At 37.3% G+C, this 26,010-nt stretch overlaps 1 protein-coding gene across 2 annotated transcripts in view; it reads left to right on the top strand.

Moving 5' to 3' along the window:
* lpp (LIM domain containing preferred translocation partner in lipoma) overlaps positions 1-26,010 on the top strand; it is a 198,368-nt gene that overhangs the window by 74,710 nt on the left and 97,648 nt on the right. For both annotated transcript variants that reach the window (XM_084425934.1, XM_084425935.1), the window contains 2 exons: positions 8,036-8,142; positions 16,349-16,471. In XM_084425934.1, the coding sequence (XP_084282060.1) occupies positions 8,036-8,142; positions 16,349-16,471 (230 nt within the window). The remainder of the gene's footprint in view (positions 1-8,035; positions 8,143-16,348; positions 16,472-26,010) is intronic.

Genomic DNA, 26,010 nt, shown 5'->3' on the forward strand with positions numbered 1-26,010 from the left:
TTAATATTTTTTTGGCAACCATGATGCATGTTTTTTTTTTCAGGATTCTTTGATGAATAGAACGTTTTTATTTTAGTTTTTATAGTATTTATTTGAAATATATATATACACTTGATCAATCTCATGCGTTTTTGCTGTGATTTCATGTGTTTTTGACCCCTTACTGATCCCAAACTTTTGTAATGTGTGTATTTATTTGTCATTTAATATTGGTCACTTTTTATTAGGCATTTATTTATTTTTATATTTAACTGTCCTCTTACTTTTTTGTGTGTGCCAACTAAAACTCGCATCTCTTTTTGTGTTCCAGTTTAATGCAAACTGACACACATTTTTCAAATTCCTAAATCTTAATTTCCTTCGACTAATCTGTGCTTTCATTTTTCAGAATTGATTTCTGTAATGTCGATAAGCCTCAGAAAAAAAACATGGCTGAATTTCATATTTGCATTTGCATAACATGCAAGTTGGAGGTTTATGGAAAAATTAGGGCAAATCAAACTTCAGTTTAATTTGTGACAATCTCATTCGGCTCCTTATGTTTTTGCTAGGCTGGAGTGAGACATGAAACTCCAAGCAGTGGTCTGAATTAAGCTGACTAAAAGCTGTCATGTCTTTAAGATGCATGTCATATGTTCATTTTCCATCTTTAAAACAGGGTCATTCGTCAGCCTGTCACTGGAAATGATATGTCATATTATTGAGTTCAGTTCCCAATGGCATGCGACCCAGAGATTACTGTATTAAGGCATCTGTAAAGTTTGTGACATGTCCCTTAAGTACAGCTAAGAGGATGTGCATCTAATTCTTGTACAAAATTCAACTTATGTTTCAGTTAGAGACATTTACACAGTTTCTAGGTGGTAAGTGGCTTAAAGTGCTGTTTTTACATTGTCTACTATGCTGTCTAGCCAATGATTATCATAAGGCAGGATTATCTGTTGGTGATGAAATGAATGGAAACACTTGAAAGTGTTGGAAACACTGGCAAGTCTTTCCTCCAAAACGAGAGGATGTTGAGTAGCGGTTGAGAATCTTTCCTCCAGAAACAGAGGGCGACTTTGAGAAGCTGCTGACAAACAACTTGCAGATGAATTTTATTTTCTCTTTAATGTTTTTGTTCTATCAGATCTTTCCCTGCTTACTTACTTTTTTATTATTTGTTTTGAATTATTTCTGTCTCTCTCCCTCTACTTTTGTCTGGTCATCAGCTAACTGACTACCGGCTGTTATGTCAGACTCCCCACATAAGTCTCTCTGTGGAAACCTGACAGGAAACCCACAAATGAGAATCTTAACGTTCCCGTGGAAACCACAGGCATATGTTGCTTACTTTGACAAAAGGCCGTGCAGACAGTTCACAGACTTAATCTTTTGTTATTTGTCCTGTCCATTCCTCCCATGCAACGTTTTTGAATACATTTTCCTCTGTTCTTCCCTGAATGTTTTTAGAACTTTGCTCGTACTTTTCAGAAAATCTATATGACCTCCTTACTATTGTCTGTTTTATATTTACATATGTCCCTCAAAGTTAACAGGCATTTTATTTTATTTTTTGATAACAATTTTCAGTTTCATTTTATTTCTCTGAATGTAAACTTAATGTCAAAGACATATCACAGTCTATAACAGGGGTTAATGCCAAAAAATCCCTAATATGATGATCCTTATGTGAGGGACCTCCTATTCTAAAATATTAAAGCATATAGCCTATATATACTGTGTGTATGTGTGTGTGTGTGTGTGTGTGTGTGTGTATATATATATATATATATAAAAGGTATATTCGTGTATAGATACCTAAACCTGAAAAAAAATGATATTAACCTGAATATTGTGATATAAATTTTTTATCATGACATTCTGTTAGCCATAATTATGTCATTGTACTAAAGCCAAAATAAATTGGCTTATATTTCGAGTGGGATGCACATCCCTAAACTATATGCATATTTCTTTCTGTCAAGTATATTTCGTACAAATTTTTTTTTGTGTGTGCTCTAAGATAACTCAAAATTGCTTTGTTTTGCCTTTGCACAGCATATCTCTATGTAGATATATGCCAGTGGTTTTGAAATCAACATCCAAAGTCTGAAAACTAAGAGCATATTATTACAGTACAGTACCGCTAGCATATGTACCCTCCATAAACAGTGTTGTTTCGCAACTGCACAAACATTCAAGTCCCAATGCAAAATCTGAGCAAATCAGAGACCATGTACCCAGTATATTTTGGCACCCATTTGGGTCATGTGTCCTTGTGTTGTCCTCACATGATCCTTTAGCCCCTCTTTAACTACCATGTGACCCGTGTGCCTTGAATTACATAGCGAATTCCCTCCACTAGGTACAAACCCCTCATTCTCATCCAGCTTACATTCCTCTTTTATTTTCAACCAGTGGACTGCCACCAGTGGATACATTCAGCATTTTCGGACTGATGTTTCACTTTTCATCTCAGTCTCTATACTTCCACTGAAACCTCCATTTTGTCTTTTGCACTTTGTACAGAAGCCCTATGGTTCTGGACTGGAACATCTTTTTGGAACATGTCCACCTGCAGATTTACAAGATCCATCCCTGCATGTGAATTAAATATACATGGCTACACTATGAGTTTCCATTTGCTTCTCTAAATCAAAATGATTCTCATTTACATCCCTGCTAGGTTTCATTTAAGATGTAATTTTTCAGAGCTCTCACTTTTCACTAGTAGTGCAGAAATTGTTCATCACGGTGCTGCTGACATCCTTTTTATTGAAGATCATACTGCTGGGATTGTGGATTCGAGGGCATCACCTCTCCATTTTACTTGTTCCATTTTGCTCCCGCACAATAGTTTAATCCCGCTTTTATGTCTCTAAATTTTAAAACTCTATTTTCTGTCCCTCTTGAATTCCTCTCAGATCTCCACAAACCAGCATTGTCGGCTCCTCTGTGCTTCGAGAAGGACATCTCCAAAAAACCTCAAACCCAGAGTGGCGTTTTCAGCCAAATGAAGCCATAAATCAGTCGGTTGTATATAGCTAATTAAGAGCAGGACTAAACCTCATAACTGCAGCGGATGCTAGAGAGAATACGGACGGATAATTACAGATAAAATAATGCATTTAGGACGTCTCTCTTAGCACATTTTGAGAGCTTCTCCACAAAGATAAACCATTTGAAATGTCACATTTGTAATTATAACACTTTTTTTCTTCTAGGCCTGTGAAGGATTATAGATTTATGCCTTTATTTATTTAATTATTTTTTTTTTTTTATTATTATTTTTTTTTAGTTTAGTAATTTTAGTTTCTTTTAAATACTACTATAATTTTGTGCGTCATGAACCAGCACATTTTTGTTCATTTTGTTTGTGGTTTGTTTTTTATATGCATTTTGGGATAGGACAAAGATTTTTGACACTTCCCAGATGAGTTTCATGCCAGTGATACGACTAAACCGGAGATCCTCGCTGCCAAATTCACCCAGCCATTCATTTTGTTTACTGCGGTGTGTTTAAATGGCGGTGCAAAGATGCTTCTGCTAAAACCTCTGCTGTAAATCAAATTCATTGGGGAATTTGGAGCGCAGACAAAAATGTCAATGAATCTAAATATGTACATTATAAAAAGGCACAGATTACAAAAGTGACATTCCACGGAAAGCTCTTCCGGGTTTATGACCATGTCTATGAGAATAGATGCTCCTTTGAAACCGTTTCATTGTCAGTTGCTACTGCAGTATCAGTGCCAGATGGACAGAGGTTGGGCCGAGTTCAAACAGAGATTTGTATATTGCAAAATTAAATTAATCTTGTCCACTTTCAGCCTCAAATAACTTCTGTGCATTTAAAGGAATACAAAGAAACCTGTTGAATTTGCGGAATGACAAGATTATATTCATTATTATACTGTATGGATTATAGTTATTATATTACAGCATTAGTTCTAGCTCTCAAACTTTTCATGCGAAGTAGCTTTGATCAAATAAAAAACTAGAAGTATCAATGTTCCCTTTTGAAGGGTTTTCAAACTGGGGTCTGGGGAAATTAATTACCGTAATTATTGACACACTGTTAAATGATATTATATATATACACTCACCTAAAGGATTATTAGGAACACCTGTTCAATTTCTCATTAATGCAATTATCTAATCAAACAATCACATGACAGTTGCTTCAATGCATTTAGGGGTGTGGTCCTGGCCAAGACAATCTCCTGAACTCCAAACTGAATGTCAGAATGGGAAAGAAAGGTGATTTAAGCAATTTTGAGCGTGGCATGGCTGTTGGTCCCAGACGGGCCGGTCTGAGTATTTCACAATCTGCTCAGTTACTGGGATTTTCACGCACAACCATTTCTTGGGTTTACAAAGAATGGTGTGAAAAGGGAAAAACATCCAGTATGCGGCAGTCCTGTGGGCGAAAATGCCTTGTTGATGCTAGAGGTCAGAGGAGAATGGGCCGACTGATTCAAACTGATAGAAGAGCAACTTTGACTGAAATAACCACTCGTTACAACCGAGGTATGCAGCAAAGCATTTGTGAAGCCACAACATGCACAACCTTGAGGCGGATGGGCTACAACAGCAGAAGACCCCACCGGGTACCATTCATCTCCACTACAAATAGGAAAAAGAGGCTACAATTTGCACAAGCTCACCAAAATTGGACAGTTGAAGACTGGAAAAATGTTGCCTGGTCTGATGAGTCTCGATTTCTGTTGAGACATTCAGATGGTAGAGTCAGAATTTGGCGTAAACAGAATGAGAACATGGATCCATCATGCCTTGTTACCACTGTGCAGGCTGGTGGTGGTGGTGTAATGGTGTGGGGGATGTTTTCTTGGCACACTCTAGGCCCCTTAGTGCCAATTGGGCATCGTTTAAATGCCACGGCCTACCTGAGCATTGTTTCTGACCATGTCCATCCCTTTATGACCACCATGTACCCATCCTCTGATGGCTACTTCCAGCAGGATAATGCACCATGTCACAAAGCTCGAATCATTTCAAATTGGTTTCTCGAACATGACAATGAGTTCACTGTACTAAAATGGCCCCCACAGTCACCAGATCTCAACCCAATAAAGCATGTTTGGGATGTGGTGGAACGGGAGCTTCGTGCCCTGGATGTGCATCCCACAAATCTCCATCAACTGCAAGATGCTATCCTATCAATATGGGCCAACATTTCTAAAGAATGCTTTCAGCACCTTGTTGAATCAATGCCACGTAGAATTAAAACAGTTCTGAAGGCGAAAGGGGGTCAAACACAGTATTAGTATGGTGTTCCTAATAATCCTTTAGGTGAGTGTATATATATTTATTAACACACTGTTAATATATATAGATATATAATTTAACGTTGTGTCAATAATTCCGTAATTACTAGAGTCATTTTTTGTACAATAATTACAATAATTAAATAATTACGGTAAGCAATTATTTAGTCGTCTAGCATCTAATTTGGTCACATATTTGAGTCTTTTACAATGTAGAATGTTGAATATGTATCTTTTGCAGTCCAATTCATACACATTAATACTACATAGATTTAGGACTTGTCTCATCTGTCTAGAAGTAATTAGAACTGCTTTGTCTGTCTGATTACATTATAAAATAGAGGGGGCACTCTCAAAGTTATCATTCATGAAATGTAGCATCTATATTCTTAATTTAAGGTCGGACTGAATAATATCTTGACTTCTTTGTCAATCGCCACTCACAATGCGCGGAGAATACAATTATGTTGCAGGCCGTGTTATAAAGTGAACATACTGTGTACGCAAACACATAATACAGCTGCACAAGCACATGATTGGATTGGAATAAAACCCTTTTTTTACGGGTCACATCTGAAAAATGCACACATAATCGTCCCGTTACTGCAAGTGTATTTCATCTCCGCTCTTATGCTTCACTGGCTTCATCTAAAGCCTGTTTTTCTTTTTTCCTTTTTTTAAAACTCAACCCTTAACAACATTCATGTTCCTGATTACCAATTATACCTCTCACGGTCCTTTCAAATAACTTTAATTACTGATTAGAATTCGGCTCTCACAAAGCCGGTACTTGAGTGTAATTGCTCAATAAAGAGTTGAGTGGAAATGTGTGGTAATAAGTAGGTGTTCCTGCTGCTTGTCTCATTAGCGAGTAAGCACTGCCTTCGCTTCCCGGGCAGCATAAATGGAGCCTCTCTCATTCATGGCACAGGGGCCCCCTGGTTTCTCCATAGCTGAACCAGCAACCGGATAACATGTCCCCGGATAACTCGCTGACCTCACATTTCTCTTATCCACCATTTTTCTTTTCACCAAGCATGTCGCAATGCATTATGGATTTGACTTCTCTGTGAAAGATATACTGTATGTAATTTTGCCATATAATGTGGCCAAAACAAATAATTAATTTAGCTTCTATATCAACCTTTGCATTGGGAAGGCTGCGTCTCCTATGTAGTCAGCTCACTTGATATTGGAACAAACAAAGCTATTATTAATATTATTAGGTCATCTCCATCATGTACAAGTTCATACAGATTTGTCTCCATTTTGCCAAAATGTAAAATAGTTACATTTTCTCAAAAGATCGGGCTGGTGATATGGTCTTGATGTCTGTTCTTGCCACGTTTTGTTAGAGACTAACTTCCTCTTTCAGTTTGCTCTGTAGTTCAAGGTATTGTCCCATACCTCCCTCTCTTGGTCTCTCTTTGCCCAGTTCTTCCAGACCTCCTCAATAAATCATGCCATCTTTGAAACATTTACATCTCTCGTGTTGCCCTGAATTGAGAAATCCAAAAATCATTGGATGTCAGAGAGACATAAGGTATTAAGGAACTTAAGATGATAATTTCATGTCAACTTGCAACTTACAAGTGACTTTAGGATGTAAGCTAAGGCAGAGAAAAGTACAAATAGAGATCACAGGAGGAGGAGAAAGGGGGAAGTAGGACGCTTTTCCTTTTTTTTTTCTTTTTTTTGGTAGCAGTGCTTGAGTTTTCACAGAGGTCACAAGGTTATTACATAAACAGTTCACGTAAAGTGCTCTTGTGCCTTTGGGGAATGTTTGATGCCATGTTCACAGCAATTTTATGTTGTACAAGAATTAGGCATGTGACAGATTCTGTCTGCATTCACATTTCAGGATTTTAGTCTTTTCAAGACTGTAGTTAATTAATTCGGCCAGTAGACTTGGATAAACAAAATTTCTGACATCAATTAGATCCAAACGACAGATAAAAATGACAAGAATAATGCAAAAATAAACAAGAATAAAACTACATCCACAGACTCATGATAGAGCAGTGAATTCCTAATGCCTCCTCTAAAATGCTGTAATTTGGAAAGCTCACTTGTGGATTGGTACTTAGATGGTCAAATGATTGAGTCCTAAATTGGACGCCGAGCGCAGCCAAGTCGGAATATAATTTGGCAAGCAGATTTTGATCCTGCCTGAAACATGCAGTGGAACCCAATCCCTGGATTAGCTGTGGACTTTACAACTCTGCGATTGGCTTATTGCCACACACTTGGCTGAACAAATGCCCCATCTAACTTGTTTTGAGCACAGTACTTACATTTTCAATCTGTACAAACACCTACTTACAGCTTAGACCATCTTAGTTAACCAAATAGTTGCTGTTAAATGTATTAATCTATCAGTGACAATATGGTAAGTGTGTGTAAGCCTCCCCTCCTTTCAATTTCTACACACTCTAACACTTTTAAGTACTTACACGGGCCATGCATTTTGTAAGAAGGCTGTAGATATAAACAAAATGTAGTTAATCATCATGTAATGTGAAAGTATTATATTCCTTAAAGCTTTCATCTGGCGTCTTGTGACATTTAGGTGTGTCGGATTTATGTCAGATTGATCTATCAGATTTTACAAAAGTTTTCCACCCACTCCGACCTTTTGTAGATTGATTCATCCCTGAGGAAGAGACTTTATCATAGTACTTATGGTGTCTTGCCTTTAAACATGTTTGATTGATTGTATGTTTTCTAGCTGTCTCTCATTTTTTATATATATATTTTTTTAACAGGGGACTATCCTCCTCCTCCTCCATCTGCCATTGACATCAGCGGGCTCCCGTCCTCTTCCAGCTTCCCACCTCCTCCGGCCATGGATGAGACCTCCTTCGGCTTTCAGGTGAGATTTGCTAATCCGGTCATCACAATATACAGTACGGTCCAAAGTCCACTGTGTAAAACTGTTTTTATTTAAAAATGATATTAACAGCATGAATGAAAATTTGAATTTCTTATGAACAGGATGTATTACTTGATATGTACTTAATATTCAGTATTTGGAATGTAACTCTTCTTCTTTGATTATATCATGCACCCAAGCTGGCATGAACTGCACAGGCTTTTCAAAACAAACATGATTTGTGAGTGTTCCAAATCATGTGCTTCAGTGGAAGCAAAGAAATCTGACCTTTTGTTCAAAGTTCACACAGTGAACACATTTGCTTATTTAATTAGTGACCTGATCACTAACATTAATTGGTTGACCTGAAATTTGTTTAGTATTTTTATTATTATTTTATTTGTTTGTTTGTTTGCTGTTGTCAGAATCCAAGCACTTTCCAGTTTTAAATCAGATTTCAAATCCCTGATTTTTTTTTAACCCTAATATAAATTCAGGACTAAATTCAGCACTACTTAAAATTAGAAATGATGAACTGTTTGTTGTTTTGTTTAAGAAACAAAATAATGAGAATTAAGCTTTTTTTTTTTTTTTTTTTTGGTTCATGGGTAAAAATTTAAGTTTACTGCTAATATTTGATTCGAGATTGTGAGGGCCCTAAACACAATTTTTTCAATTCACTCTGTCTTCTGTATAGCCTTAGTCCCATCCCCCTTAATAATAGTTAATGTAGGCTACCACTATGCAAACACTATGTAAATTAGTTTCGATATTTCTTTAAAATGTTTGGCTGTTGCATATATTTCTTGCAAATTTACATCTATTATAGAGCAAATACACTGCGTTTAAGCCTTACAGCAACACTGTGTATCAGCCCCCATTTTTATCTTAAACACAACTCTGGCAGTGAAAAGTCGGTCCGAATTGGCCATATGGAATGTGTCCATACATGAACATATGGTACAGTAGGTAAATACTCTTTTAACTTTGGATTAGCAGCTTAGACAGTGTATCATCCCCACTGTGATATCCCCACACATCCATGTAAATGACGAGAGAAACAATGCTTTAAATTCTTTTTTTAACAATATGTTAAGGTGAAACGGAAATCATCAGTAAGTAACTGGTGTATAAGCAATTCAGTCTCATGACGCCTGCAACTGTAGTATGACTGAATTACTCTGAACTATAAATGAATAGTTAGGCTATACTTACTGATGCATTATGCCCATTCAAACTGAGGAGGCACTTGCCCTTTTAGAGTTTTGAGGCACAAAGAGTTTGAATGTAACTTCCGCAATACAACAAATAACTTCTTACATTTGATAATTAACTTCCATGATTAATGCATTTACAATTAGTGCCCCAAAGCCGTCGCCTTTTGGTGAATTTCGCCGCTTTGAATCCAAAACAATAGAGAATCTGTGCCACCAGTGTGGTGTGTTTCTCTAAAGGACTACAGAGAACAACTTCTTAATCATAAAATGCACTTCCAAATGCAGAGATAAGGTGCAGTTTGACATTGATGTGCCCACAAGTATAGTTTAAATGAATTTGTCACTATAAAGAATAGGTGGAAGACCTATATTCTGGAATAGCAACAGTAAAGACATCTTGGCCAATAGGCTGTCGATTCATTAAATTATAAACTTTTTCCCCACAAAAGCAGTTTATTCAGCATAATAAAGCCTCTCCACTGACATTCTTTGGTTGCAGTACAGAAGATGGGGAGGACTAGTCCACGTACTTTTCTGTGCATTCATTTTTCCATGCAAATCAAATATTAAAGCCGTAAACTAATTTTTTCTAAAAGAGACAACTCTGGCTTAATTCTAGTTATTCATTTCTTAAAAGTAGAAAATAAAATGACCTAAAGGTACATGAACCTTGCTTTAATACTTACAGCAAACTTCAGATCCCTTTTCATGCGTGTTAACGACAAACAGACAAAAGGCCAGCCAAGTCTGCATCTCTTTTTGTGGCTGTTTACCAGGCGTGTGCCCTAGTTGTCTATATTTCTCTTTAGTTCATTTGGCACCCGTTTAGAAATGAGCGAGGGCACAGAGAAGGCTGACACCTATTGGTTCACCTCAGTCATTTTCCCCCTTCAGGGATTCAGTCCCCCGTTAGAACCAAACACTCATTGTCCAGCCATTAAACTACAGCCTCAAAACTGTTTCTGCCTAATATTCATTGGAAATACTCATATTGAATTTTTTGTTCTGTATTCCTTAGATTCCCAGGGAATCCATGGACTAATAAAAATGTGTACAAAAAACTACAGTTTAGTTTGATGGCCTACTGCTACAGTAGTGCAGAATGAGATCATTTTTCTTTTCCATCATTGTTTTCGCTCCGGCCTGTTGATAATGTGTCCGTGTAGTTGCAATTTGACCAGTTTTGCTGCAGGACAGGATTTAGTCACTGATGGGCAACGCCGAGACGCAGCTGTTTTGTGTGTGTGTGTGTGAGACGCTTGTAAAGTCTTCATCATTGGTTCAGCTTCTTGTTTTTGTAAGTTTTTTTTTAATAAGGCCACTTTATCTGCTGCTCAGAATGTGACTACATGCATGTTCACTGCTCTAATAAAACCCTCCACTCGATCGCTTTCCCACAAATGGTGCTCTGCAAGGGAGGAAGCCTGTCCAGAGGGAATCAGCGCGTTTGTTGATCTAGCTCTATGGAGTCAGTGTACGGCAGACAGTGTTATTGTCGGATAATTAGGCTAGTACAGAAAAGACATCAGACTGTAGAGGCGAGGATCTCGATTCCTCTGTAGAAATGAATGGCATCCTAGAGTCAGTTTAACCGACTTCACATCTCAGATGAGAGGAGATCAGTGGCAGCAGATGGTTTGTGACATAGAAAGGAATCCACTGCAAAGCACATTTTGTAGTATTCAGCACGCCGTTCCCCTGAAGACCTTCAGCTCTTGATTCTGATAACAGTACTTCTGTGTTCATGTGCGTGCGAGTATTTACCGAAAACGAGTGGCAATCCGTTCGACCCGCAGCTTTCCCTTATTCCAGTTTTCTACATCTTTCATGAATGAAAAAGGGGATGTTGAATTATTTCTGCATCTAAGCAGAACTAACAAGAGGAAGAGGCCAGAGTACCGCGGTGAACATGAATAATCAAATGATACTTGGCCTAAATTATTTTGTTTCCCGCAACAGAACACGTAGCAACACATGCAGTCTTTATTTAACTTCACTTATCTGTCTCTGTGGTTATTCATTAAACTCAGCACTTAAATCAGCTTCCTCTCTTCAAACGGTGCTTACCAGAATGCAAAAGGATGGCTTACATAACCGATGGAAGTGCTTCATTAGATTGCTATGCCTTTTCTTTCATAACACTATGTCCTTCTATTGAATTGACTGTCCAGTCCTCCTAATGCGATTAAGATAATTCACCTAAAACATCTCAGAAAACAGGGGCTGTGTACTTGTGTAAGTGTGCATTTTCCAATGGCTCTATGTGCTATTACAGTATTTGTTTTGTTGTTGTCTTTTTCTGCAAATCTTTGTGTGGCGTGTGCATGACTCAATCTTGGTTGCTATAGGAACATGCCTAAAAAAAAATAAAAAATGTCTTGATCCTTTTATAAATTGCAACACGCAGTGTAATTAATAATGAAACAATACAGGGAATTGCACTATGGAAATAGCCTCAGAAGTTGTTTTAGATCACATAATCATATGGAACTAACTGTGTATTTATCTCCCTTATTTACCTAAACCGTTCTGAAACCGTTCTAAATTTATTCACAACACATTCACGCAACATGTGCTGAAACAGACATACAGCATACTATATTTACATTTAATTGCTGCCATATATATATATATTTTTTTTTTGCTATTACTGTAAGCTAATTTAGGAGATGTTTGTGTACATTTTCTGTCGATCATGGTAGCAGTTATTTCTCATATTTACATTTGACGGATGCTTTTATAAGACAATTCAGGTTTTGTATAGTCCAAGTAAAATATGTGAGATTGCTACTTCGAATTAAGAACGGACCCGTAAGACCAGGAATTGAGCCAATAGCATTCAGCATTATATCCATGCTTGTGCCGTTACCTGCTTTGCATAATCTATTTAGTGAATCTAGTGCTAAACAACGCAGACAGCAGGTGCATTTCATTCTTAATGAATCCCCTCCCCCACCCCCTGGTCTGTTTGCTTTTAGTCCAAGTTTAAGTTCATCTTAGTTCAGGACCTTGGCATTGATGATGCAAATCTCTGTTTGCCCTTTCCCCTGATTGTTTGAAAAGATTTTCAGGTCCTGCTCAGCTCCAAGTAGAGGCATGTTAGGGTTGTAATAGGTTGTGACAGGTAATCCAAACAGATAAGTTTGAGGAAGAGTCAGTCACTGATCCTGGCCTATGAGCTCAGTGCCTCGGGCAATACTGAGTCCTCTCCTCTCCTCTCCTCTCCTCTCCTCTCCTCTCCTCTCCTCTCCTCTCCTCTCCTCTCCTCTCCTCTCCTCTCCTCTCCTCTCCTCTCCTCTCCTCTCCTCTCCTCTCCTCTCCTCTCCTCTCCGTCCCAAAAAATATGGGAGTGTCCCTTTCATTCTGTATGAACAAATGATTATTATTATTATTTTTAATGGTTCCCCATTTCATAACTACAATTGATATCATAGCCGCAGTGTTGAGTTCTCACTCACCAAAACTACTCGCAAAAACTATGTCAGTTCAGATAAAGGGCATTATTTATCTAGTGTCATGTAAAGATGAGGGAAAAGAAAGAAGAAGCCACAGAGGACAAGAAGAGATATCAGTGTCCTTCAGCCATGAGGGGAGAAGGTTGTTTTGCCCCCTTTGATGAGGAGTGAAAATGCTGTCAAAGTCTGCCCCTCACACCTTTTTTTTTTTTTTTTGTCACATGGCTGCCATTCCTCAAATGCCTTTGATAGTTTTGTTATTTGCTCCCTCTCCGACATAAAGGACAGAAGTCAGTGATTTCAGATGTATTGCTCATCCAAGACTTAGACTTTAGAGTCAATTGTTATATATACAGCTTTTGCTTTAGAACAGTTGGGAAGACCTTAGTTTGCCCTATATTATATTGTATTAGAAACCACTGCCAGAGTAATTTGCCAATTTACTAAACAGTTGTGTCACACTGCTCAAGTATAGTGCACTGATTAAATGCATTATAAATTAAACAAAGCACAATCTAGCGCACTTAAGTATTCCAGCAATACAATTTTCATTTAGAAACCCCCCTAAAAAAGCTGGACCAAGTTTCCTGACCCCTGTGATTGTAGACATTTAAATTTTTACTTTCAAAAAAAAAAAAAAAAAAAATATATATATATATATATATATATATATATATATATAGGGTTTAATATGGAGTTGGCCCACCCTTTGCAGCTATAACAGCTTCAACTCTTCTGGGATGGCTTTCCACAAGGTTTAGGAGTATGTGTATGGGAATTTTTTACCATTCTTCTAGAATCGCATTTGTGAGGTCAGGCACTGATGTTGGATGAGAAGGCCTGGCTCGCAGTCTTCGCTCTAATTCATCCCAAAGGTGTTCTATCGGGTTGAGGTAAGGACTCTGTGCAGGCCAGTCAAGTTCCTTCATACCAAACTCGCTCATCCATGTCTTTATGGACCTTGCTTTGTGCACTGGTGCGCAGTCATGTTGGAACAGGAAGGGGCCATCTCCAAACTGTTCCCACAAAGTTGGGAGAATGAAATTGTCCAAAATGTCTTTAAGAGTTAATTTCACTGTAACTAAGGGGCCAAGCCCAACCCCTGAAAAACAACCCCACACCATAATCCCCCCTCCACCAAACCTTCACATTTGGCACAATGCAGTCAGGCAAGTACCGTTCTCCTGGCAAAAGCGTGATTCGTCACTCCAGAGAACACGTCTCTACTGCTCAGAGTCCAACGCTTTGCATTGCACTTGGTGATGCAAGGCTTGGATGCACCTGCTCGGCCATGGAAACCCATTCCATGAAGCTCTCTACTTACTGTTCTTGAGCTAATTTGAAAGCCACATGAAGTTTGGAGGGCTGTAGCTATTGACTCAGCAGAAAGTTGCGACTTCTGCGTACTGTGCACTTCTGCATGCGCTGACCCCGCTCTGTGATTTTACGTGGCCTACCACTTCGTGGCTGAGTTGCTGTTGTTCCCAATTGCTTCCACTTTGTTATAATACCACTAACAGTTTACCGTGGAATATTTAGAAGTGAGGACATTTCAAGAATGGGCTTATTGCACAGGTGGCAACCTATCATGCTACCACACTTAAATTCACTGAGCTCCTGAGAGCGACCCATTCTTTCACAAATGTTTGTAGAAGCAGTCTGCATGCCTAGGTGCTCGATTTTATACAACTGTGGCCATGGAAGTGATTGGAACACCTACATTCAATGATTTGGAAGGGTGTCCCAATATGTTTGGCAATATAGTGTGTGTGTATATATATATTCAGATATATAGATTCAGGGCCCACAACTTAAACGATTTCAAGTATTTAGTTGTTTATTTGTACATAATTTGGGCTTCCAGCTCATAAAACCCACGAAAACAGGATTTCAAAAAATTAGAATATTACATGAAATCACACAGTAATTGCACAGTGATACCATGGTCATTGAACCAGGTTTTGGTTATTTTGGCAGTGTGGGCAGGTGCAAATCCTGCTGGAAAATCATGAAATCATGAAAAAGCATGAAGTGCTCTGAAAATGTCCTGGTAGACGGCTGCGTTGAGTGGACAGCACAGTGGACCAACACCAGCCGATGACACGGCTTCCCAAACCAACACAGACTGTGGAAACTTCACACTGGACTTCAAGCATCTTGGATTGTGTGCCTCTCCATTCTTCCTCCAGACTCTGGGACCTTGGTTTCCAAATGAGATGCAAAATTTGCTCTCATCAGAAAAGAGGACTTTGGCCCACTGTGCTTTATTAAATCCAGAGTCAACGCAGCCGTCTACCAGGACATTTTCAGAGCACTTCATGCTTCCTTCATTTTCCAGCAGGATTTGCACCTGCCCACACTGCCAAAATAACCAAAACGTGGTTCAATGACCATGGTATCACTGTGCAATTACTGTGTGATTTCATGTAATATTCAAATTTTTTGAAATCCTGTTTTCGTGGGTTTTATGAGCTGGAAGCCCAAATTATGTACAAATAAACAACTAAATACTTGAAATCGTTTAAGTTGTGGGCCCTGAATCTATAATCTATGGAAGTTTAACGTTTTGAATGGAATTATGGAAATAAATGAACTTTTCCATGATATTCTAATTTTTTGGAAAGGGTCTGTATATATATATAATTTTTTTAAAGTAGTAATTAAGATGTCTACAGTCACAGGGGTCAGAAAACTTTTTGGGGGGGTCTCTAAATGAAAATTGTATTGCTGGAATACTTAAGTTCACTAGATTGTTATGTTTTGTTTAATTTATAATGCAATGATCTGTATTCTCATACAGAAGATATTTTGTGCTTACCTGGAGACTTTGTGTGAACACTCTGCACGACACATGAACCAAGTGAAACCCAATATTTAGATTAAGTGAGGTGGGATATTTATTTATGGATGTGCCGTGCTACCTTAGTGTAAACCTCTTAAAAAGAAACCTGCTACCAGAGTGTGAATAAAACTTTGTGAGAGTGAGGCTTTGTTATTGTCAGTTTGGGAGACAGTGAAACTTTCATGTAGAGCGAAAACAGATAAAGCGGACAGCGAGAGAGGGAGAGAGAGCTAAGGGGTGATTCAATTAATATGAGATGAGCTGTCTCACCAACAAAGCGTTATTTGTTGTTGTTGTTTTTTGTGTGTTTTTTTTTCACATCATTAAGATTTTCTCCTAAAGACTTTCTCCCAGACAATCATGTCTTATTGTTACAGTTGTTCACTTTCAGCCAAATGTCTGAGGCAACGATTAATTTTAATGAACATGTAAAGAGAAAACACAATGACCAAAAAATAAAAAAAGAGAGAAAACATTACCAAATGCTAAAGGTATTGTGTAATGGTAGCCCACAGTGGAAGATGTGCTGTATTTAAGCATTAAATTGCCTTTCTTTGTGTATAATATTTAGTTATTTTTCTTTCATTTTAGCTTGCATGTTCAACTGTGATTAGGTGGGTTAGCTGATTTAGAGCAACCATTTTTCAAAAAGACTTAATTTCATTACAGGTTAGTGTGTCTGTGTGTTTCAGATAAAAGGACCTGGGAAAACTATAGAAGAGAGACGTTCCAGTCTGGATGCTGAGATCGACTCCCTGACCAGCATCCTTGCCGACCTAGAGAGCAGCTCACCATACAAACCGCGCACACCGCAGGTACCATCATTACAAACATTACAAATCCCCTTCAAACCTCCTCCAACCACATTACCTGAACATATATTATGTGAAACCACAGAGTTCGAATTATGATTTCATCTTTGTGGGGGGTCTCTTTAAAAAAAAAGAAAAAAAAGTAGCCTATGAGCAGGCGCGGTGTAGCTTACTAATGCAGGCCTAAATAAATAAAAATGTTTAATAAAAAAGCGTTGCTAACATAATTCAGTTTAAATAGAACATTTGGTTTAATTTGTCGTTTAATGAGGTCTAATATTATGTTGTTAGTGGTGAGAATTTAAGTGCATTTAAGTGGTCCAGTGGTAGACCTTTTGCCAAGCGTGTCAGAGGTTCTGGGTTCTGGGTTCTAATCCGCACTCGTATATTTTTTTTTTTTTTTTTTTTTATCAAAACCGATTATGTTTATCAGTGGTTAAGGACACGTTTGTGTGCATTTTGTTTTGTATTTCACCGGAACGAACGAATAGAGAGTCTCCACAACGGATTGAATCGCGCGTCCGAGTGAAGACTGTGCGCGAGCCACAACAGAACACAGTATCCGCACCACTGATCGCAGCGGCAACGAGCACTTTGATCACTTTATTTAAAAAACAACACATTTCAGCGCTAGATCGCCTCTTATTTAACAAACGAACGAAATGAATGCTCTGCTAGTTAACTGGAGATGTTTTATTTATTTGTATTGGTATATTAGTGCCGCGAGATGTTTCAAAAGTGGTGGGGACAATATCGACCTTAGCAAAGTCCTGGCAGAAAGCAAAGCATACGGATGTTGTGTGATGACGATCCGAGATCCCGCGAGATCCATGTGTTTGGCATCTTGTTCTATCTTTTAAGTCACGCTACAGTAGTCCGAAGGAAAAAGTGCTTTATTTGTCATTTAAAATAATGGTGCTGATGATTTTTAGAGATCCCCACAGGTGTATGATTTTACTGCTTTCATGGGAGCTCATCCTCTCTCTATGGGAGCTCAGCTCCCACTGGCTCCCACGTAATTCGAACCATGCGAAACCATATTAAAAACATTCTGAAAGCTTCATAGATTTAGAAATGGTTGCATTAATATAATATAACATCAAGAATTCATACTTAATTAAATTATAATTTGTACCGCTCTGTAAACGTTAATAAAGTTAATATTGAGTAGCTAACATTTTAAACACAATATTTCCAGATACTCTCCTCCTCCAATTAAAATATTTCCAAACAAAACCAAAAAAGAATCAGTGTATTTGAACAAATTGGTTGAGTGAATTCAACGACTCCTACTGAAACAACGGATCCTGCGGCCAATCAAATTAGAGGACCAAACCTATAAGTTTAAATATCAGATTATCCTTACAATTTAATGTGGTTCACAGCAAATTCCTCAATTATAGTGGAGACTGAAATACTTAATGCAATGAAGATTCACTATGAATATTCATACTTGGCGTGGATAGGATAAATAAAGAAAGTCATCCATCCACAGTGTCATCTATAATTCTGTGTAAGTTGCAGACTTGTGCCTGTGAAAAATAACTCAAAATCTCTCGCTTATATTTTGTTTCTATCTTATTTATTAGCCTTTAGTTCAGGCCCGCAGTGAATCGAATTGAATGCGGAGGCCCTTCTTAAAAAAAAATACAATAAAAAACAAAATACACACAGGGAACTTGTTATCACACACAAGAAAAGATTAACCAATTTAGGTTGTTCATCGAGACAGATGAAAAGCAAATCAAAACGTGTAAGTGTACCAGTCATTTCTCATTTTTGGAAAGTGTTATAGTCTAAAATTATAATGACCCATATCATTAATAGATATCAAATGAAGTTAAGAGCAGACACTCAAGTTGAGCCCTAGGGCACTTTACTAAATAGTTCAACACACAATGAATGTAGGCCAGTGCATTCAGAGTCAATGCTGTTGCATTTGGAGCAACCACAAGTCCCTCCTGTTGGCAAACAGCACCACAGATAGAGCTCGCCTTATTACATGGCCAAAGCTTAATAATGGAGAGTGCTGTCTCTGAACTAGAAACACCCTGCTTTTGGCAAGCAGTCTATGTTCCTATTTCCTTCTCTGGGGTTGGTCTATTGCATTTGCTGATCTCTGGAGTCCTCGACAGGCACTCTTTTAAAATTATTATTGAGCATAAAGTCTGCACAAACACAACAAAAAAATGAAACTAGAAAACTCTTAATCTTGAATGGAGGTCTGTAAGTATTTACATAGCTAATGTAAATGTAGTTGATAGCTAATGTCCATTTGTTGATACTTTGCATGGAGAGGAAATAGTTATTCCTGAAGTTATATCCTGGTGGTCCGGTCGGATTCTAGTATTAATATGACCTGAATTTGAGCTGCAGATCTTCTCACTGATCAAGTCTGCTCTGTAGGAATTAGGGATGCACGATATAGCAGCCTCAATGTTGCTATCGGCTGATATATGTTCGTTTTTGATGTTATAGTTATCGGCCCGATAAGAAAATTTGGCTGATTTATTAAAGCCGACAAATAATGGATTATTTCCTTCAGCTGAGACACTTCAGATGCGAACTGTTCGCCACAATAGTTTTGAATTGCTTGAAATATGATTGGAATCACTTCAAAAAAGAAAAATACACTTAAGTGCAACATGCAGCGAAAGTCTTGTCACATAGGATTTGTCACAATTTGGATTTATATTTATCGGCTTTCAAATATAAAGAATTATCGGTTATCAGCATCGGTCAAAGTTTTCATATCGGTGCATCCCTAGTAGGAATGCAGCATGTAAATATATTAATGGACATACTACACCTGCCATGTTCACATTGACTTTTGTCCTATATCTCGTGCTGACAGCAACTGTGAAAGTGATTTAGGTGTTGTTAAACCACTAAATTTAGCCACATGGAGCGACCTTTATGGTAATATTTTAGGGGAATCGAATTGAGAATGCCAATTCTTGAATTGAGGTAGCAAACAGGATGCAGAATCACAGTTCGAATTTAAATGTTAAATGTTCATTAGAAAAGCTAAATTTGTCAAGAAAAACATTAAATGTTGACTTGACAAAACAGTTTAAAAGTTTTGAAAACAAAAGTTTAAAAAGGCCATACAAAGATCGACAGACGGTCGGATGGATAGATAATGAAATGCCTATAGAAATGTGTATTAAGTTAATTTATGTATGTGTATTTAGCAGAGATGGGGGACTCGAGTCACATGACTTGACTCGAGTCGCAAAATTAAGGACTTGAGACTTGCTTGACTCAGGGTTCGTACGGGTGCTTGAAATCCTTGAAAGTGCTTTAATTTTGATGTTGTGTTTTCAAGGTTTGAAAAGTGCTTGAATTTTGGATAAAATGCTTGAAAATGCTTGAATTTGTAACTGTATTTCTTTCACAAGAAATCTTTCTGACGAAATAGTTCTTTATTAAATGGAGAAAAAAAATGTAGCCCTTCAGAATCAGATACAGATTGATTTGCGTTACGCTGGCCAGAGCAAAAGTAGGCGGAGTTTTAATTTTGATTTCTGCGGTTGTTTGGATGCACCGTTTTTATTGGCCACGCAGCGGCAACAGTTGAACTATTTTAAACTTTGACGGCGGCGTGCGCGCGAGCTCGTTGAGCCCATAGACTGTAAAAAATAGGTTGAGCCCCGCTTTGGTCCGAGTCGCGCGGCGCAAGCCATTGAAATATAGGCCTATTGGTTTCATTTCATAGCGCAGCGCAGTCCGCATCCTATCTGAAAGGGCCATTAGTGACTGAAAGTACTTGGTGTGATAATGTAATGTAAGTATTGCATGCCATGTCCGTTATGTCACGTTCATTTGTGGAATATGCAGTGAACATCGCTAAAATTACAGAACTGTCACGTGCAAATTAACCTGCAAACGTTAGCCCAGTGCATAACAACAGTCGTTGATTGCTGAACTGAAATAAGTCAGTGTCATAAGTAGTATACTGTTACTGTAGGATAGCCCTATGCGATATTTACACTGCTCTATTCCAGTAAACGTAACGTTATTAGCTAACGTTATGTCTTGGCCCAAGACATCTTGGCAAGGAAATACATTTATCAGGCAGGTGCCTGTGCACTCAGATATTGTTCAAACCTTGTCTATATCAAGAATGTGTCCCAAAACGGGAAGGCCTGTCAAATATTTCTGTTCAAATCCTAAGTCTTCATATTTTTAATTAATTCAGTTTTACAGCCTATCACATTTACAGCCTATATCACATTATCTGGTAAGCAATATTTGGACATTAATATAATGAAAAGTATATTCTTCATATGTTTTAGGCTATATACTTCGTGATACATTTTGAAGAATAAAACTTGTGATTGGCTTAAATATTAGGGCTGCACAATATATCGAAATATTGCAAATGTATATATTACAATATGCATAACTGCATATCGCAACGGCTTGCAATAACTGGGGTCATGAACAAAAGACAAAGAAAATGCTCACTGCTTTTGGCTGAATAGGCTAACTTTTGTAGCTTTAATAAGAATCAGTATATTTAATTCATGCAGTGAAAACTAAGCAGTGTTTATTTTTACATTTGATTAATCAGTTTCTGTTGTTAAATAAACCTAATGTAGGATAACCCGAACCCTTAAACCCCAGTGATGTTAAAATAACACTTCTTATGCTACAGTAAAACACTGATGTTCACTGTCTTGAAGTTGTAGGGATATTTTCTTATCACAAAAAGAATGTGAAAAACGTATGTGTAGGTTATATCATTTTAAAGATCATTTAAGTTAATTTGACACACTTTAAGCATTATCGTATCGCATATTGAATATCGCATTATTTAATGAGTTATCGCATATCTAATTTTTCTTCAATATCGTGCAGCCCTCTGCTATTATGAAACATTTGGCTGTTTATCTCTTTTGATGTGATAAAAACACTAAATAATAATTTTAACTATGTATTGGTATGTAATTTACGGTAGTGTAAGGTGCTGGAAAAAGCTTTAAAATGGACCTGGAAAGTACTTGAAAAGTGCTTGAATTTGACCTTGGAAAAAGTGTACGAACCCTGTTGACTAAATAAAGAAAATGACTCGACTTGACTTTGACTTGAGATCCAATGACTCGAGACTTGACTTGACTTGAACTGTATGACTCGAGAATGACTTGATATACATTTTTATATAAATCATCGCAACATCAATTGATGAACAAAATGAAAGCAACGGAACCATTGACGCCAGTCATCAGATTCTGCGCGATTGCGTGACGCTGCACAAGCCCTGAAAAAACAAACATCGCGGTGAGCGCGGCAGCACGCTAAATACAAAAACATCTCCCAGCATCGTTTCTTGTTGGATATAAAGACTAAAATTTACCATATTCATACAAGAAGATTTGCTGTACGCATAATAACTGGCAAGGGATATCGGACGACCATCACAACCTCGAACAGTCGAACTTCATTCACCACGTCTAAAAGTAAGCTATGGCTTGTTTAACCTGTTTGTTAATTTGACTTTCTTTAAAACTAAATCTTTAAATCTAGAGAGAATATTGGTCAAAACAGCATGCCTCTTTATACACAATTATGTTTTCAAATGTAGCTTAATGTTGTCAATATTCAAATGATAATTAATGATGGCATATGTTTTGTATAACATTTGCCACATTTCTTTAGAATCATGCTTTAAAGCCAAATATATTGTTCTTTCCAATGACAAAAAACAACATAGAAAACATAGTCGTGTTTTATGTTTCTCTTAAAGCAGGGTTAGATGTTATCAGGGGGTCGGGGGGAAAATACCAGCAGAATTAATATGCACCCAAAATTCAAAATGTGGTGGAAAAATTGCCCTAGTATGAGTTATTTTTATAATTAGCCTAGGCGGATTTAACTTCATATTTAAAAATATATAACTTATATAAAGGGGATGCCAGTTTGAAGAATGCCATTTGGTGGCATAGGAACCATTATACTTTTTGTGAATTGTTTAAATACCTTTTAATGGTCTTCTGCAATGTTTGAGGCATTTTTTTTTTTTTTCATGATTTAATGTTGGCCTAATTTCAGTTACATTTACATTTTAGGCTATGTAGTTTGAATTTTTTTTTTATTTTTTTTATTTAGATTTTTATTGTAGTAATCACTCAGCTGTATGTGGAAATGCATATTTTAAAAAAAAATGTTGCAAATAAAACCATAGTCCACAACTTCTGTAGTTTTAACTTATTTTAATATATAAATTCAGTGAAATCATCAAACGTGTGTATGACTTGCCAGTGACTTGTGACCCAAGCTACGACTTGACTTGACTTGCTTGACATAAAGCAGTGACTTGACTTGACTTGACTTGCTTTTCGCAAAATTGACTTGGACTTGCTTGAGACTTGAAGGTTAAAGACTTGAGACTTGCTTGTGACTTGCACATGTGTGACTTACTCCCACCTCTGGTATTTAGTGCATTAGTTTATTAATACTTTTTTCTTTGAATTGCAATTCTGTAAATTAATCTTCCTCTGATTCCATTTCAAATTCTCATGAACTGAACTGGTACCTATGGAGCTTACACTTGTTTTTTCAACGTTGCCAGTCTGACAGTTCCTCGGTTCCCTTGCCTCATTGGATAGCAGAGATGTTGTCCGACTATTGTTCGACTACTGTATCATGAATACTTAGCATTCGGACATTCTATTCATTTGGTATACTGCCTTTTACATACCTTGTAGCAATGAAGTACATTTATCAGAGGCAGAGAGAGTCTGCCAATCTGAGACATAGACATGTTTCCTAAGACACAGTCGTGATGGAGCAACACTGCAGAAATTCCTGGGGGGAAACAGAGTGATGAGGGGTCAAGAGGTCACATATCAGTGTCTGAGCCAAAAGCTCTGTTTTTATTCATAACGAAACAGGCTTTGACTTCAGTTTCGGCAAACGCAGAGGCCAGTGGTACAGTGTGCTGAGGAAACATTAATGTTGCTCTCAGCAAAGTGAGGCTGGTTTGGTAACAAGTACTGCAAACATGCACATACACACACACACAGAGAGAAATATGCACACACATTTAAAGCACACAAATGTCTACACACACTGACAGGCGTGCATTTTTAAAGGTCATGCACCTGCACACTTTTGAAGTGGCAGGTAAGTTTTTCCTAAATAAAATATAGTCTAAGTGCAGATCTTTGTAAAAGTACTTTGTGAGAGCTACAAGTAACAGAAAGGAGTCTGAAAGCTTTTGTCAGTAGACTTGAAAAATTTATACAGGCACAGAAAACACAGTGTTAGAGAGAAAACAGCCTGAGTAGTTTCTGGTATCGGGGTTAAATCTCAGGATCAGCTTCAGTTGCTCTGATATCTGTCTGCTCATTTGGCCATTTATGACAGTGTTTGTCCACCAGAGCGTGGAGTATATGATTTTGGTGTTTCCAGGGTTTTTCAATGGCACATCAAGAGATGGCGAATTTACTGTAATTGTAACAATATTTATTTTCAAAATAATATATTAATTATATGGAACTTGAGGTGTCTTAAAATGTTTATGCTATGATGAGTAATTTATTTCTCATTGGAAAAGATTTCAAATGTTTCACTATGAATTACCAATGGACAAGGTTATCATACACGATATACGGTTTGAAAGGTCACCATAGAAATTTATATTTATTTTCTATTTTATTTGAATAAATTAACCTTCATTATATGAAACATAATGGAAGAAAAAAAAAATGAATTCAGTGCCTGAATTCAGTGCTTTTCAAACTTTTCAACAAGTACCATATCTGATCATATCAGACACTGCTGATGTAAAATTGGTCATTTACAAGGTTTTATATAAAAAAATACGTGTGTGTGTGTGTATATATATATATATATCATTACTATTCTGTTATATGAAAACAATGTGGTGAAATAATTAAAACATGATAGTGTTAATTGTTTTGACTGAAGCAAGCTCACAATTTAATTTATTCTGTAATATGTTATATGAAAACAATGTGGTGAAATAAAACATGATAGTGTGTTAATTGTTTTGACTGTAGCGAACTCACAATTTACAGAAAAATAAATGTATTTCGACATATCTATGGATAAATATGCATAATTACTGTAAATGAATGCTAATTATTTTTGTTTTGTTGTAAATTCACGTTTTATGGAGACTTTCCATAGACATAATGATTTTTATACTGTACAAACTGTATATTGTATCTCCTAACCATAAGCCTAAATCACAGAAAACTTTCTGCATTTTTTACATTTTCAAAAAACATAAAGTATGATTTATAAGCTGTTTTTCTCATTTGGACCAAAAAAATGTATTACTATATTGTGGGGACATTTTAGGGAATGCATGGAACACCTAACACACACACACTCACTCACTCACTCACTCACTCTGTCAGTCACTCTCGCTCTCTCTCTCTCACACACACACACATTCTTATATACATTCCAGCTAATGTTGCTTCTGGCTGATTAACTTGATTTGACCTTTTTATCAGTCCAGCAGATCTGCCAGGCCTTTATTTTCCCCTCTGTTTATCTTATATGAATTATTTGTTAGAGTGACTCTGGGCTTGTTTAATGTGCCAGGTTTTATAGCTAAGGCCACTGGCACAGCTGCTCTGTCTGTAATCTTCCACTTGTACAAGCAGAGAGTAACAGGCGTCCTCAGTTCACAGTGCTCCCAAATCACAGAGCCTTCTCTCAGAAATCAATAGAAGTGCTCTTCCCCTCGTCCCTGTTTTGAGCTTTAAGGAAAGTGACTTTATCCCTGTTTGCGTTGAAACCTGTAGTAAAGGGACCTGCTTTGTGGTCTTTATTGACTTGTGTATGTGAAATGGCAGCTGAACTTGTTTTGCAGCTTTGACTCAACCCTGATGCTTTCAAACCTATCAAAAAAGATCTCTTTGCTTTAGTTGGTGCTCTGTGGGTGTAACAAGATAAAATGAGATGTGATCATTTTATAAACCCCATTTGCTCCATCATTCATCTCTCCAGCCATACTCCTGTCCCAGCAAACGGACTCACGTACACAAATACACACAGTAGGATCCATCCAAGAGGCAGTTCTGAGTTTGGCATAGATTAACATAGACGTTTCCCCTTCCACACCCACAGTGTTGAATCAGAAATACTCTTTATGGGAATGTAATTAATTGTTCTCTAGAGAAGACATCTCGTTTTACAAAAACTATTTTTATAAGAGAAACAACTCTACATATGGCTCTTCAACACCTGAATTATTTTACATATTGAAGGTATATACAGTAGGAAAAGGTTATTTTAATAGATCTTGGGGAAAATTTGTCAAAGTATTGTATTTGAAAATCAAAAATTAGATTTGTATATTTAATTTGTCCCCAAACAATGTTCTAAAATACATACATATATCACCATATCACCATATATTCCCCCTGAAAGTAATGAAATGTCTGCCACATCTCAGATTATGTGTTACATTTAATCCTTAAATGCATACCTCAGGTCTTTAGTGACCCGGGACATCATTTACTACCTTCCGCCTCATTAATTTGTGTTTAAAGTTAGACGTC

Source organism: Rutilus rutilus (assembly GCF_951802725.1).
Source record: "Rutilus rutilus genome assembly, chromosome: 12".
NCBI lineage: Eukaryota > Metazoa > Chordata > Actinopteri > Cypriniformes > Leuciscidae > Rutilus > Rutilus rutilus.